Source organism: Drosophila pseudoobscura, chromosome 2 (assembly GCF_009870125.1).
Source record: "Drosophila pseudoobscura strain MV-25-SWS-2005 chromosome 2, UCI_Dpse_MV25, whole genome shotgun sequence".
Classification (NCBI taxonomy): Eukaryota; Metazoa; Arthropoda; class Insecta; order Diptera; family Drosophilidae; genus Drosophila; species Drosophila pseudoobscura.
This window is the reverse complement of record NC_046679.1, coordinates 3345928-3360108: the sequence shown is the minus strand read 5'-3', so window position 1 is coordinate 3360108 and position 14181 is coordinate 3345928. Positions and strand designations below refer to the sequence as shown.

General features: G+C 46.8%; 3 protein-coding genes across 6 annotated transcripts in view; 2 read left to right on the top strand and 1 right to left on the bottom strand.

Moving 5' to 3' along the window:
- Cow (Proteoglycan Cow) overlaps nt 1–2917 on the top strand; it is a 40024-nt gene extending 37107 nt beyond the window's left edge. For all 4 annotated transcript variants that reach the window (XM_015183030.2, XM_001357793.4, XM_033377283.1 and 1 more), the window contains exon 11: nt 348–2917. In XM_015183030.2, the coding sequence (XP_015038516.2) occupies nt 348–454 (107 nt within the window). In that variant the 3' untranslated portion in view covers nt 455–2917. The remainder of the gene's footprint in view (nt 1–347) is intronic.
- A 4944-nt stretch (nt 2918–7861) lies between these two features.
- On the top strand, nt 7862–12855 carry LOC4800578 (uncharacterized). Its single transcript, XM_001357792.4, has 8 exons — nt 7862–8576; nt 9800–10219; nt 10284–10473; nt 10681–10915; nt 11044–11224; nt 11296–11509; nt 11570–11767; nt 11825–12855. Exons 1-8 carry the CDS (start codon nt 8402–8404, stop codon nt 12786–12788), a joined length of 2577 nt encoding a protein of 858 aa, XP_001357829.4. The 5' UTR covers nt 7862–8401; the 3' UTR covers nt 12789–12855.
- Nucleotides 12789–14103, bottom strand: Ublcp1 (Ubiquitin-like domain-containing C-terminal domain phosphatase 1). The gene is made up of 2 exons (XM_001357791.4): nt 13748–14103; nt 12789–13695 (listed from the first exon to the last, which is right to left on the bottom strand). The coding sequence occupies exons 1-2, from the start codon at nt 13908–13910 to the stop codon at nt 12893–12895; spliced, it is 966 nt and encodes a 321-aa protein (XP_001357828.2). The 5' UTR covers nt 13911–14103; the 3' UTR covers nt 12789–12892.
- Nucleotides 14104–14181: the final 78 nt, after the last annotated feature.

The following is a 14181-nucleotide window of genomic DNA, read 5'->3' as shown; positions in this document are numbered from 1 at the left end:
GCGGATACGTAATCTACTTACACGAATCGCCCAGCCGGTTTCAGTGCCTGGGCAGGCCGTCAGCTTAAGCAGATTTAACCCTGCACTTAAGGTTGTTAAAGGCAGGCCCATGGGTAATAGGGGATCAATAATTGAGTTTAACTATTCATATCAAGTATACGCCATGCATAACGCATGAGTGTGGGCAGAAGAGACTCCACCCGTTAGGCAAAGTACCCTCTCTGCGGAACATAGGGGGGGAAACGGGAAAGCTATCCTGCTCCTTCATTAGCACACCAAAATGGTCGATGAATAAGCAAGTATTTTATGACGCCCACCAATTTTAATTTGATGTCTAATCCAAGCAGAGTCCGTGGTTAATAACGCCGCATCACTCACTTCCGATGACGAGGATGAGGGCGCCGACGACGAGGACAGCGCGGAGGGCAGCGCCGATCAGATGCTGGTCTTCTAAGCGACCGCGGACCGGAGGATGGAGGATGGAACCCGGCTGGGGAAATTGATAGCCCTGGGCCCTGGCGCAGCCAATCAGCGAAGCGCCATTGGGCCGCCAGCGTTATAAAAGAAAATTAATATTATTATTATTACTATTATGAAAGCAAACAAACCGAAAATGGAAGTAAGAAAAAAAAACGAAGCAAAATCAACAGCAAAAGCGAAAAGCGAAAACGAAAAGCGAAAACCCAAGCCCAAAAACCAAAACCGAAACATAAATGTGCAGTAGCCAAGTAAGCGTTTTTGAATAGAAACTACGTAATAGCAAACAGCAGAAAAACCACTCACACATACATATACCACGAGCCACACACACACCCACACTCGCTGGATAAAATGAAGGAATTACTACATCATCGGACAGCCGCAAGAGTAACCGCCAGGAAGGTGCATGCGGGAGCAAAACCAAAGAAAAACTGTGGCATAGTTGGGGGCGCATTGCACGCAAATCGTAGTAGCCACCCCTAGACCCCCTGCCTGCCCCCTCCACACACACACACCACACACACAGCATCCATCCATCCGCCCAAACAATTTGTTCAACCAATCAGCAGCACCAGGAAGCCCCGTTTTTCCCTTTTCGTTACCACGTATCAGGGCCGTTTGTACGGATGGTTGAACGGCCATTTTACTTGCTTCCGTTATCGCAAGCAAATCCGTCTACTTTAGCCTTTTGAGACAAGTTAAGATGCATTAGATATATACAATTATTGGCCGCCCTCCCCCGCCCACATCTGTCCTACTCTGCTTTCGCGCAAGCCAAAACACGACACACGCTAAGAATTCCGCCCAAAACAAAACAAAACAAAACAAAAAATATATAAAAATTTATGTGATAAGTTTTTGAAAAATGAAGCATTGAAGCAGCAGTTTATATGTACATGAACAATGACGACTACCGGACAGTGGCGGTCTGAATCGGAATCGGAAGCATAATGGCATAATGGCCCGACCCAATCGGTGTTGCAGATTCAGAGTCAACGCGTGGCCAAAGAGTAGTTTGTGTAGTACTTAGTGTGGAGCCGAACTCATGACGCGTTCACTTAGTGTTACTTCCCCAGATATATAGTGAGAGAATGCCGAGAATGCTAAGGCAATGGCTTGAGGCTTTTGGGCAACAGCAAATGCAACTGCATCGGCATTAGCATTGGCATTGCTTTGTTAAGAAACAAAATAATAATCATTTGTGTCAGCACCTGCCAGGGCAAAACGTAGCACTTGCTTCTATCTTAACCGAGTCTCAATAAGACACACACACACAGATACACACACCCACACGCGAACACATTTGTATTTTGGGCAAAACTTAAACTGCAACCGATTTCCGGTAGAGCAATGAAATTTACCACACACATACACACACAAACACAATCCATACGAATAAATAATATATAAAACATAAGCGTACGTGAAGGAGGATAGGACGAAGGATTCAGCAACAGCTTACACATGCATATACAAATAAATATATAATATGTTTAATATGTAAGTATATAAGTGGCATAATTAAGTGGCAGCAACAGCAAACAGCAGATCGACAAGACGTAGTTCATCCTTAATTTATTTTTAATCAACCTTTTTTCAATATATTCTCAAAGACAGTCAGAGATGAATCAGAGGAGAATCAATGTTTTTAACATGTTTATGAGCGAATATGATAAATATAAAGAAATGCTTGCAACCAAAACGAAATTATATAGCCAATTGTAGTAAACGAAAAACAAAAACAAAAAACAACCAATGCATATGAATAAACTTTTTAATTATAGCAAAAATGTACGAGTACGTGTACGATTATAACCAACTAACAGAAAACATTATAAAACAATCATTTTGAGATCCAGCGAAAGCGCGGAGATGAATCTGTTTTCGGCTGCATTTAAAACAAAAAACAAACAAAAAATACAAAAAAAAAAAAACAAAAACAAACTAAACAAATTATTGTATGTGTGGTGAACACCCTATAAACTGACTATGTACTACGATTACGATTGTATTTATGTATGTATTTATGTACTTGTGTATTATTATGCAAATTGCATTAATTCTAGAGAGCCCAAGGGGAAGCCACAACCGAAAACGATAATGCGAAACCGAAAACACACAAACACATAAAACCGGAATCCCCCCATTTGCGGACCCTTGGCACCCCAACCTGCACTCGATATAAACTGTATTTAAATATGATTTCCTAGCGCCCTATATTTACAAACTTTTAATCCACTCAACGCAACGCAACGCAAAAGCCAACCCATAAAACAGGAAATAATTTGCAATTTTGAAACCATTACTAAATACGTACGTAAAACATATTTGTTTCGATTCGATAGCAGAGGTTTTCGTTTTAACTAACTACGATATCGTTTATACTTTGTATGTGGAATGATGATGAAACCAATAAATATTATTTAATGCAATTTAATTCCTGTCTTTTGCTACAGCTTCGATCTGCGGCCCCCCAAAGACCGCATTCCTTTCTATTGCTGGCTCAAACCAAACCAAACCAAACTCTTGGCTATTTTTGTACAAATATTTATATGCTTCGAACTAACTTTTATGTGACTTTTGGGCAAACGAATGTCCAGTGGGGCGCGTGCAAGTTGACTTGCTGACAACATTAAACAAATTGTTGCCAACTTGTGACATTTAAACGGGGCTCCAGAACACAGGCGGCAAGCAGCACCAAGATCCACCAAGTATGCGAATGACTAACAATAAATTTACTGAGCTAATTTTATGCGCACACAAAAAACAACAAAACAACGATGAAACAACAACAAAATGGCAGCAACAAAGCCAAGAAGAAGTCAACGAGGGCGACACGACGCGCAACAGGCGCACAAAAAACAATTATGGCGCAGATTTAAATAAATTTTAGTTTGCAAATGTGACACACACTGGGGCGGGAAGGGGTCTTTTAGTGGGGGGATATGGAGCACAGCAAAGTCAGCGGCAACGGCAGCGCCAACGAGTTCACACGCCAGTTAGTGGGGGACGCTCGCTGTTGGCAGTGGTGTCAAGGGTGCACAGACCGGCGGCAACTTTGGCATGGCGTTCCAGCCGGAAGTTGCCGGCGACAAGCTCCCAGCCACGACAATTAAACAGCACACATGCACAATCTGAATCACACACCCACACAGACACACAAGTGAGCTTTGGGTTTGGGGACACATGTGTCGTGCCCCAGCAAAGTTGCAGTCAAAGTGCAGTCTTAGTGAAGTCAGTCAGTCAGTCACTCAAAGTTCACTTCTGCTACTGCTGCTGGTGCAGGTCGATTATTTTGATACCCATTGTTCTTCGTTGGCACAAAAGAGTAGAAGACAGAGGAGACAGCGTATCCCAACAGAAGTATCCCAACATTCGACTAGGAATTGGCAGGGCTATAAGTAGTGCCAGGAGCTACTTGCAAGAGACAGATTAACCTTTGGTCTCCGTAGTTCCGTAGACCGAATCACAATACTTACTGAGAGCATCTCCAAGTCGTCTATCTAGTGTTTAGTATGAGGATTCTGATTCAAACGTATACTAGAGGATATCTTGCAGTCTCTACCTTGGACTGGCTTACACTTACTAGCTGTTTTCCTGTTAACTGGCCAAGATTTTTGGTCTCTGCTGCTGTTTGTTTGGTAACTATTTAGGTAGCATAAGCAATCTCTGGCCGTGTGTCTGCAACTGGTGAGTGCGTCTGTGCTCTTGGCCAGCTCATTTGCATAATTCAGTGAATCAAACAATGTGACATGTTGCATGCAACGCCTGGCTGCGTGGCAAGGCTGGTGGTCCACACATAACTCACCCTCTCCATCATCTCCTTCCGCCCAGACAGGCCGGCAACGGCTCAAAAGCTTTCATGTCACACAGACATGAGAGTGTGCTTTATTGTTGCCTCCTGCCTCTGCCCCTGCCCCTGTCCCTGGCTCTTCTGTCTGAGCTCCCTCCGCTCCCGCTGCCGGCTTCTGGAGAACCTCTGACTCTGACTTTTTGGCATTTTTAATTAGGCCCAACTTTGCGATGTGTCGGGGCTGGGCCTGGGCCATGTTTTATTATTTCGTTGTGTGCGCTGCAGTGTGCAACTTTTATTTTCATGCGTCATTCAGGCATCGCATGGCCCCGTCCCGCCCCTTGCTGCATGTTGTAATTGTTGCTGATGTTGCTCTTTGTGTGTGTGTGAGTGTGCGTGTTTTCGTTGACACCAGCCCCAAAACCAACATACAACAAGCACACACACACATACACATGGTACAACACTCACACACTCGGACCCACTCTCAGACCCACTCCGGGTTTATAGTTCAAGGTGAATACGGAAAACTTTTGTGGGTCGAGCTGCGGGCGTTTGAAATAAACTCGTAAATGCTTCCACTGCCCCTGCTTCTGCTGTTGCTTCTGTTCTTCTGATGCTTTTGTTGTTGCGGCAGCTTTTTGTTTATTTCGAAAGCGTTAAAATTTTAAACTTACCCCAAATTCTTCTGGCATGCTCTTGCTGCTGCTACTGATTCTACTGCTGATGTTTCTGCAACATTCTTGCCCCGTGTCACGCTACTAAATGTTTTACATTGTTCGACCCCTTCTTTATTTTTTGCTTGGTGGCATGACACTGGGACACAGGGGCACAGGGGCACCGGGGACGGTGCACTGCCTGCAGTTGCATGCAGCCTGCAATTATTGCGCAGTTATTGCATGTCGTGTGCGGGCCCAATGAATTATTACGTATACGCAGTGTGTCCAGGCCAAACAGCAAAAAAAAGCACGACAAGAAAGAGGCAAAAGAATGTTATGGAGGGCCTACCGTCCAGCCTGAAGATGGTCATAAAATAAAGGAAACTGTGACATTTACCCGACACTGCCATGCAGAATATATTGGAGTTTTTTGCAGCTCATTTATTCTCGATTATACATAATTAATAAGGGAAGTTAGTCGGCAATCTTCTTGTGTATCCACTTATGATAATTCTGGGCCAAGATGTTCATAATTAAAACGATTGAAAAGCCAACGAATGCAATGTTATATGTCTGCTAGATCTTGGCTGTCATGTCATCGAAGACCTCAGCGCCATGGCGATGGGGAAGCTCTTTTTTGTACTCCAGGAAGATCTCCACTAAGTCCTTCAGCTCACTTCCAATGTACGGCAGCCGGGCCAGCTGGCCAGATCCAAAGATCTTGATGCTCTCCGCCACGCGCTTCACGAACAGCATACACTTTTCCAGCAGGCAAAGATTCTTTTGGTCCTTTTCAGCATTCAGGGCTTCGAGCTCGACCAGGTCCTCGGCATCATCAGGATCGTAGCCGTGCAAATATGCCGGCCTGGCCATAAAGTAGAGAGGCAGCTCTCCCAGAGCGACACCAGTACCCCAAAGAAATGGTTCCAGTCGTACCTTCGATATAATGGCCCAGAGATTAGGCTCACGCTTCTCATACGGCTCCGCCGGGCAGATGATGCCATCCGGATAGGGAGGACTCGGGAACTGGAGCACATATCACTGGTATGCGGCCATCGTGACGCTGGCGATGTGAGGGCCCAAGTAGAGGTAAAATGTGGGTAGGCCGATGCAAAGTCCTGCAGTCGAGATCACGCCCAGACCCAACCAGAACACAAAGAACCAGGTGTTCCGACGCACTTCCTCCCTGACCAGCTGATCTGGTCCATTCATCTTGTAGATTAAGCCGAATAAAATAGCGAATACCATGAATCCTTTTGCGCATCAGCGCCATCAGTTCAAGGCCACAATACTTGGATGTCCTCCAGGGTTGGTGCCAGAGCACGCTGACGCTTCTCCTTTTGAATCTTCTCCTTACTGCTAGATCCTGTTTCTATGCCAAATACCGATTTGTCCATTTTAATCTTCTCTTTATTGCCAATGACAGGGAAGATAAAAGGCTGGGGATCTCGATTCTGCTCCTGTTCTTACTCGTATTATTTTTTATAGTTACTATCGACGTGTTCACTGCTATTTACGGGTAAGTACAGAACCGTAGTATGTAGTAGAACCTCACCTACTCAAAAAATATATGCTTTTAGAATGTGAAGTAAGATTAAATTTCGACTGGGACTAGTGGAAAGGTAGCCAAAAACTCCAGGCTTGTATCATCCATTTCAAAACTTGTCTAAATTCAACATGCATATATGTAAGTAAGGATTAGTTGAAGAATGATAATGATTACATGTACTGAGGTAACTACCATTAGGTTATCCGTAAATAGGTATTGTTTTCCGTCCCTCAATTGTTCTTCTACTGTCTATATATGTGCAATACTTTTCGAACCTACCTCAAGCCAAATGTCCCATATAAGGTTAGGTAATCGGGGCTACCGTCTTCTGTCAAACGAAATAGCTGCCACATCGTCGCTCAAGCAAGACTCTTGGGTCGCTGTGGCAATGGCTACGCAATCCATGAAGCGATGGAGCCCCCCAACGGCCTTGGCCAACTTGCCAATAAGTTACATGTCCCCAAGTGGCAACCGCAAAGGTCACGCACAGCTCGCCACACACCCAACCCCTCTAATCACACACTAATTAAAGGCTAGTTGGGGTAGCTATTGGTACCATTGCGAGTTCGAGTATTAATTAGAGTTTAGTTCAACAATTGACTGCAGCAGAACCCTAGCCCCAGGGGACTATGCCACTTGGAAGAAGCAAACGTCATGGCATAAACGAGAGCCAACAATTTATCATTCGGAAGCAACTGACAGTGGCAGCAGGCAGCAGGCAGAGGCATCAACATCCAGCAGTGGCATCAACAAAAGGCAAACAGACGTTGTCAACGCCAAAACCACTGAACTGTTAAAAGTGCCATTGAATACAGCAACAAACCGATGCTGGGCGCAACTGTGCAAACAGACGGAAAGACGGGAGCCGGAGTCTAACATGCATGGCTAGATGCGATGGGTATTTGATAGATACAAGCCTGGGGCATTACCTGTACCGTATGCCCTGAGATGGAAGTGGAGGTGGAGGCACGGCACGCATGTGGCAGCTCTATACCCGCTCCCCGCCCGTCCCTCTGGTTCCCTGAGCGTTAAATAGTTTTGTTTATTGCACATTGAAATCGAGCCAGCGAGCAATTCGGTGGCTGCTCGGATACACTCCAGCGATCTAATCAGCAATCTCAGCGTCGCGACGTTGACATGAAATTTCTCATACGCTCGGTTAGCCCCGACGTCGACGCTCGATCGGCTATATGGCTATATTCCCCCGCATCTACGCTTCTACGGCCATTTGCATACACAGCTTCTGCGGCTGTGTAGCTGTGTGAGGCTATCTGTCTCTCTCTCTCTCTCTATCTGTGAGTGTGTGTGTTCGGCTGTATCTCTGACTTCACCTGGCGCTCTGAGGGATCGCTCGACTCAGACCCCCAGATCAGTGCCAGAGCTATTTGCAAGTCGAGAGCCGCGCGAGTCAGACGTGCAGCTACAAAAACTACAAACAAGCAAATACGTACATATATGTAACTAATAAAATACTCACAAAAGTTATAATAACAAAATCGAACACCAAACCGCATGGAAAGTTCATTTGGCTAATGGAAAAGGCCAGAGTCAAAGCCAAACAATATTTGGAAAAACTGCAAAAAATAAACAATACAATCAACGGGAATATGTGAAAGTGTTTGCGAATAATTAGCGCATCGATGCCCGCGTGGCCCACATCTGCAAATTGGGCAAATCTATAATTCATGGGTCGGCTTAACAGGACACGGATTCGGACTCTGAAAGGGCGGATAGGGCTCCTGGCCTGTTTGCATATGTAAATACATAAAGGGTTTAATCTGCAGGCGATTGGGCGGCAAACACGTGCTAAACTGTGCCAAACATAGCCCGCAAACATCCAAAGGCAAACAAAACCAAAAAGTGTATCTCTGTATCTGTGTATCAGTGGATCTGTGCAGCTGTGCATCTGTGTTCCTGTGCATGTGTATCTATGAATTCTGGCCTAAAATCAATTACTATTTATTACACGAACATGCTGCAGCGACTCTAACAGCAAAGCCACCAAAAACAATGCCTCAATCAGCTTCAACGGCCCCGTGGCTATGCAAAATAGCCATAGCCATGATATTCCTAATGCTGCATCCACATTCCAGCGGTAAGTTACACGAATATTTCGGACACAGACTCCTCCCCCTCCTCCTCCTCCTCTCGGGGGCCGGGCGCCGCTAATTGGCAGCTTTGACGCACTTCATTTGGAATTTTCACAAAAGTTTTAGAACTGATGTAATCCCAGAGAACGAGCGAGAGAGCGGTGAAGATGCATCGATCCAATCAGTTTTGCACTTGCAATTTGCATTCAATGGCCAAGTGGAAAACCAAAACCTAAGCTACACAGATCAATTTACAAGCGAGTGCCAGACAGAGTATGAGATATGTGCATGTCAGCTGTTATTAGATTTATTTATATATGGCATAGAAATTCTGAGAACAAGCTTGCAATAGTTTGAGTAAGGGCTAGGAAATACCTTTGTTTGAGGTACTAGATAAATCTGTTGGAACTACAACATCATTGAGAGGTATGCCTTAAATAGATCAAGGCTTCAGTACAAATTATCAGATCTCTGTGGTTCTATGACAAACATGGTCATAGGCATAGTGTCACAAAAAAAACTCGGTAATTATCAATTAAGGAAATCAAAAAATAATCCATTAACAAATTGGCTTTCAGTATCTATTTTTTAGTTATAAACAAGCATTTGGCTGATTAATTGTCCATTTTTTGATTAGGTGAGAATAATGTGGAGGAGCAGTTCTATCTATAAATATATGTTTTACTCTGTTTTATGGGTACTCTGCCCACTACCCCCCTTTTTCGAACCTACATCTCCATGCAACTTGTAAAAGTCCCCTATTTTCCTATTCCTATTTTCAATCATTATAATGTTAGAATGAATATATAAACCCAACCATCAATTTATTATCCAGTTTTATATGGGAAACTATAATGAGTTCAGTTTAATAGAATGTATTAGCTTTAGCCTCTAGATACTCGTACATGATTGATTTTCTCATTGCTCAGTTATGCATAAAGATTCCACATTAATTGATGCACAGTCATAAAATATATGGTATATATTTTTATGTAGTACCAATTGTAGACATCCCCTCAGCCAAGTAGTAATTGATATGCAACAAACGCAGACATTATGACTGCTCAGCAATTTGAAAAATGTTTTGATTCCCAGTCATGCGTGGCCCTCATCTCAGGCATACCCGTACGTACTCGTAGTACCTCTAAAATATGTACCTCGGATATACATTCCACAGATCTAGCGCCTTATCGGGCATCAAATTCTTACCGTTTCGCTTCCCCCACAGCTGCCCTGCTACTCAAATGTCCGTTGCACCAGATGCAGCTGCAGAAGATTGTGGGATTCCGACCGCCGCTCGATCATCTAAGCGAGGGAAATTTGATCTATGCACCGCCTCCGGGCAGCAAGTTCAAAGATCGGGATAGACGCAGCGGAGGTGTGGATTGGGATCGCCGCAGTGCGGATCAGGATTGGGATCGCCGTAGCGGGAATCAGAATGGAGACCAGGAGCCGCCGGCTAGTCAGATGTGCTGGCGCATCTGCGACGAGGATCCCGACTGCATTGCCTATGTGCATCTGTTGGACACGGACGAGTGCTATGGGTATTCCTACTTTGAGCGCACCTCCCGCTATCTGGCCATATCAGGGGAACTGCCGCTGGTGGCCGATGCCGAGGCCGTGTTCTACGAAAAGACCTGCCTGAGGGGTAAGCCATCTACAGCCGGACACGAGGGCGTTACCGACCTTGGCTAACTTCTAATTTGTTGCAGTTCCCGATGCGTGCAAAGGTCGTCTGTGGGCGCTGACCAAAATTCCCGGTAGCACGCTGGTTTTTCAGAGCAAGAAGACCATTTCGCGGCTGGTCACGCGTCGTGAGTGCGCAGAGAGATGTTTCTTCGAAACCCAATTCAAATGCCTCTCGGCCTCGTTCGCCCCCTCGTATCGGAACAATCGTGAGCGGTAATTGTCGGGGATTCTGGTGAAATTAATTGCCTTTGTTATGCATTTTTAATGCATGCCAGAGGCTTTTCACCGGATTATGACATCATCGCTGGCTGTGGCCCCCCAAAGCGAAGTCATAAATCACCCAGAGATACGATTCGGGGGGTTCTAGCCTGAACGAATAGTAGCTGAAACCGTTTGACAATATTCCAATATCCGCCACAGGTTTCGCAACGATGTGGGTCCCAGTCCCTCGCCACGCCTGGGGCGGTGCATGCTGAGCGACAGGGACAAGACCATCCAGCCAGATGCCTTCAGGGCGGCGCCCTACGATGAGGAGTACATGGAGAACCAGTGCCACGAGCGGGCCATAGAGAGCGACAACTGCTCGTACGAGCTCTATGCCAACAGCAGTTTCATCTACGCGGAAGCCAAATATTTGGGCCTAACCCAGAAAGAGGTGTGTCTCTGTCTCTGTCTCTGTCCCGGGCTGGCCCCGGCTCGTCGTGGTTCGGCTGTCGCGCATTATGATTGTAATCGATTGGGATGGCAACTGAATGATTGATTGATGACCCTTTCGTATTGCAGTGTCAGGCGCTATGCTCGCACGAGTCCAAATTCTACTGCCAAGGGGTCTCCTTCCACTATGTGAACCAGCTCATCCTCTCCGAGTGCCTCCTACACTCGGAGGACATTGTTTCGCTGGGTCCGCGCAGCCTGAAGCTTCGCGATAACTCAGTCTATATGCGACGGGTTAAGTGCCTGGATGGTGAGTACATATGTATATAGCCAATCCAATACTTACTCAAGAATATGTACACATTTTCTGCTACCAAAAAGTCCAAGTCTTCTGCACGAGGGAGGAGATGAGCATCAGGTACAACCCAAAGGACTGGTTTGCCGGCAAGATCTATGCCAGCATGCACTCGAAGGACTGCCTGGCACGCGGAACGGGCAACGACAGTGTCCTCTTGACGCTACGAATTGGCAGCGAGGTCAAGGAGAACCGATGCGGAATCCTGCGGGCCTATGAAATGACGCAGGCATACCAGAGGTAAGCCTCTCATTTTTACATAGGTGTATTTCCTCTATCCAAGAATTGTACTCTTTCTAGAACATTTATCTCCGCATTGGTGGTCATACAGAACAATCCGAATGTACAGACCCAAGGAGACCGACTCATCAAAGTCGGCTGCATCCAGAGCAACGCCACCGCCTCGCTGGGCGTGTCTGTGCGGGACAGCAGTGTGGACGCCTCGGAGCACGTACCCAGTGCCATTGCTCTGGAGTCCTCGGTGGAATATGCCGAGCAGTAAGCGACGGCATATGTCTACATAATACTGTTTTCTTAATGCCTCTATTCTCGCAGCATGTTTCCCCACGAGGGAGTGGTACACTACAACAGCACCACTGGACCCCAGCCGCATCCCAAGATCACGCTCCAGATAGTCGACCTCTCGCACCAGCACGAAACGAATGACGTGCAAATTGGGCAGAATCTGGAGCTCCAAATCGTGGCTGAATACAGCCCGCATCAGTTGGCCGAGCATCTGGAGCTGCAGCTGGCCCCACTGCCGGATTTCCGAGCGACCTCGCTGGTGGCCAAAACGCAGGATAACGAGAACTACGTGCTGCTAATCGACGAGCGCGGCTGTCCCACCGATGCCAGTGTCTTTCCAGCCCTGGAGCGCGTTCGCACACACTCCAGGAGTATGCTGCGAGCCCGCTTCCATGCGTTCAAGTTCTCCGGCACCGCCAACGTCAATTTCGATGTGAAGATCCGGTTCTGCGTGGACAGGTGCTCCCCTAGCAACTGTGTGGGCCACAGCAGTGACACTTGGCATCGTCACAGGCGCCAGGTGGAGCAGCCGGAGCGGCAGCTAGAGCAGCGGAGAGTGCAGAATCCCGTGCACATCTCGACAGTTGTGGATGTGCTGCCGGATTTGCCCGCCAACACGACAACACCAAAGACTACTCCTCCCATGGGCAACGCGAGTGCGCAGATGGAGCTGCCGCTTAACTACAATCTTCGCGTTCACGGTCCGGACCAGACCAACGCCAACAGTTACATGTATGGAGAGCGGGGCGTGCTGCTGATTGCTGGCATCGACGACCAGCTGCATCTGGATAACGTGTGCATGAACCAGAGCCTGCTGATTGCGCTGTTCATTTTCTGGCTCATCTGCCAGGTGGCTATGCTCTTTGGCTGCGGCATGGTGCTGCAGCGGTACAGACGCCTGGCCAAGCTGGAGGAGGAGCGGCGGCGACTGCACGAGGAGTACCTAGAGGCTAGACGCGTGCACTGGGCGGACCAGGGCGGATACACACTATAATTGTCTGGGACGCGTACAAAATGCATCTTAATTTAATAAACTAATGCGAATCTTACATACAATCGAAGCGGAACACTGAGACAAATGTTCAGGCGGCTGGCTGTTCAGGAGTTCTTTTTGGGATGGTAGCTCTCCCACTTGCGATGGTTCAGCGAATTGAAGTCCTTGCAGTGAAGGGCTATCTTGCGCAAGTATTCCGCGAGCTTGAGCAACTCCGTGTCCGTGGCGCGATTGAGGTGAGCCTGCCGGAAGGGGCGTATCTTGAGTCCGGACTTGGGATTCATTAGGAAGTTGCGGCGAATGTCGTCGAACATAATAGTGTTGCTGGAGTTATACTGCTTGTAGAGGGCCCAGATGACGCCCAGGGGCTTAACGTCCACAACACCGCGTTCCTGAACGTGCACTGAGATCATCGCATTCGAGTCGAGGTAGAACATAATTTTGTAGGTGTCATTGTTGGTCACTCCCAGCAGACGCATCTTCTCCTCAATCCAGCGCATGCTGGTGGCCGACCAGATCACTATATCGTAATCCACATAGGCGGATTCGAGAAACGTGTGCAAGTACGGGCGCATCAGTTCTGAGCCTGTCTCTGCGGGCGAGCGGTGATCGAAGAGCGTATAGTCTATGTCCAGGACGAGCAATTTCTTGCCCTCGCGAGGCGGCGACAGCTCATTTATCTTGTAGTCGCGGACGCGACGCTGCACCTTGGCCAGATACACTGCCGAGTTTTCCACGGACTCTTCGCGCTCCTCGGCGTCATCGAAGTCGTCCACTACTTCGCCCACATCCTCGGGCAAGCGACAAGCATCTTCAATGTCCGCCTCTTTCGAGCCGACCATCATCAGCTTGAAATTCGACTTCAGCTCCAGGGCACCTATCTTTACATTGTCCGCCGCGGTTTTTCCTGCAAAATCAGATTGTAGACGAAGGTTTTTGGAGTCGTATATGGCAATTACCTTTGTACTTCAGATTTAATAGTTTTTGGCGCTCCGGGCGCACCTGTGTCTTGCGGAAGATCTCATGACGCAGCACTTCGACAGTGTCCTGGTCGGTCAGGTCCACCGGGTACTCCTTACCGCTCCATTTAACAACAACAACCACTTCCTTAATTTCGTTCATGGTCGCACAAACATAGGCTAATCTACTCGGTGCGAAAATTGTTGCAAATTTTTGCGCGAGAAAATTTGTATAAACGAAAAACAGCTGTCAGTAGAGGTATTTCAGCAGTGATTTTACAGCTGCTGTCAACCCGATCTACTGCAATGTTGTTTAATTTTAACAATAATTAAATGGTAATTTGGTATCCTACGCCCCAAAATCGAAGCATTTTAATTTAAAATTAACAATGCTTTACTCTAAAGTAATCTTTATTTGCTGAAAAATCTAAAAA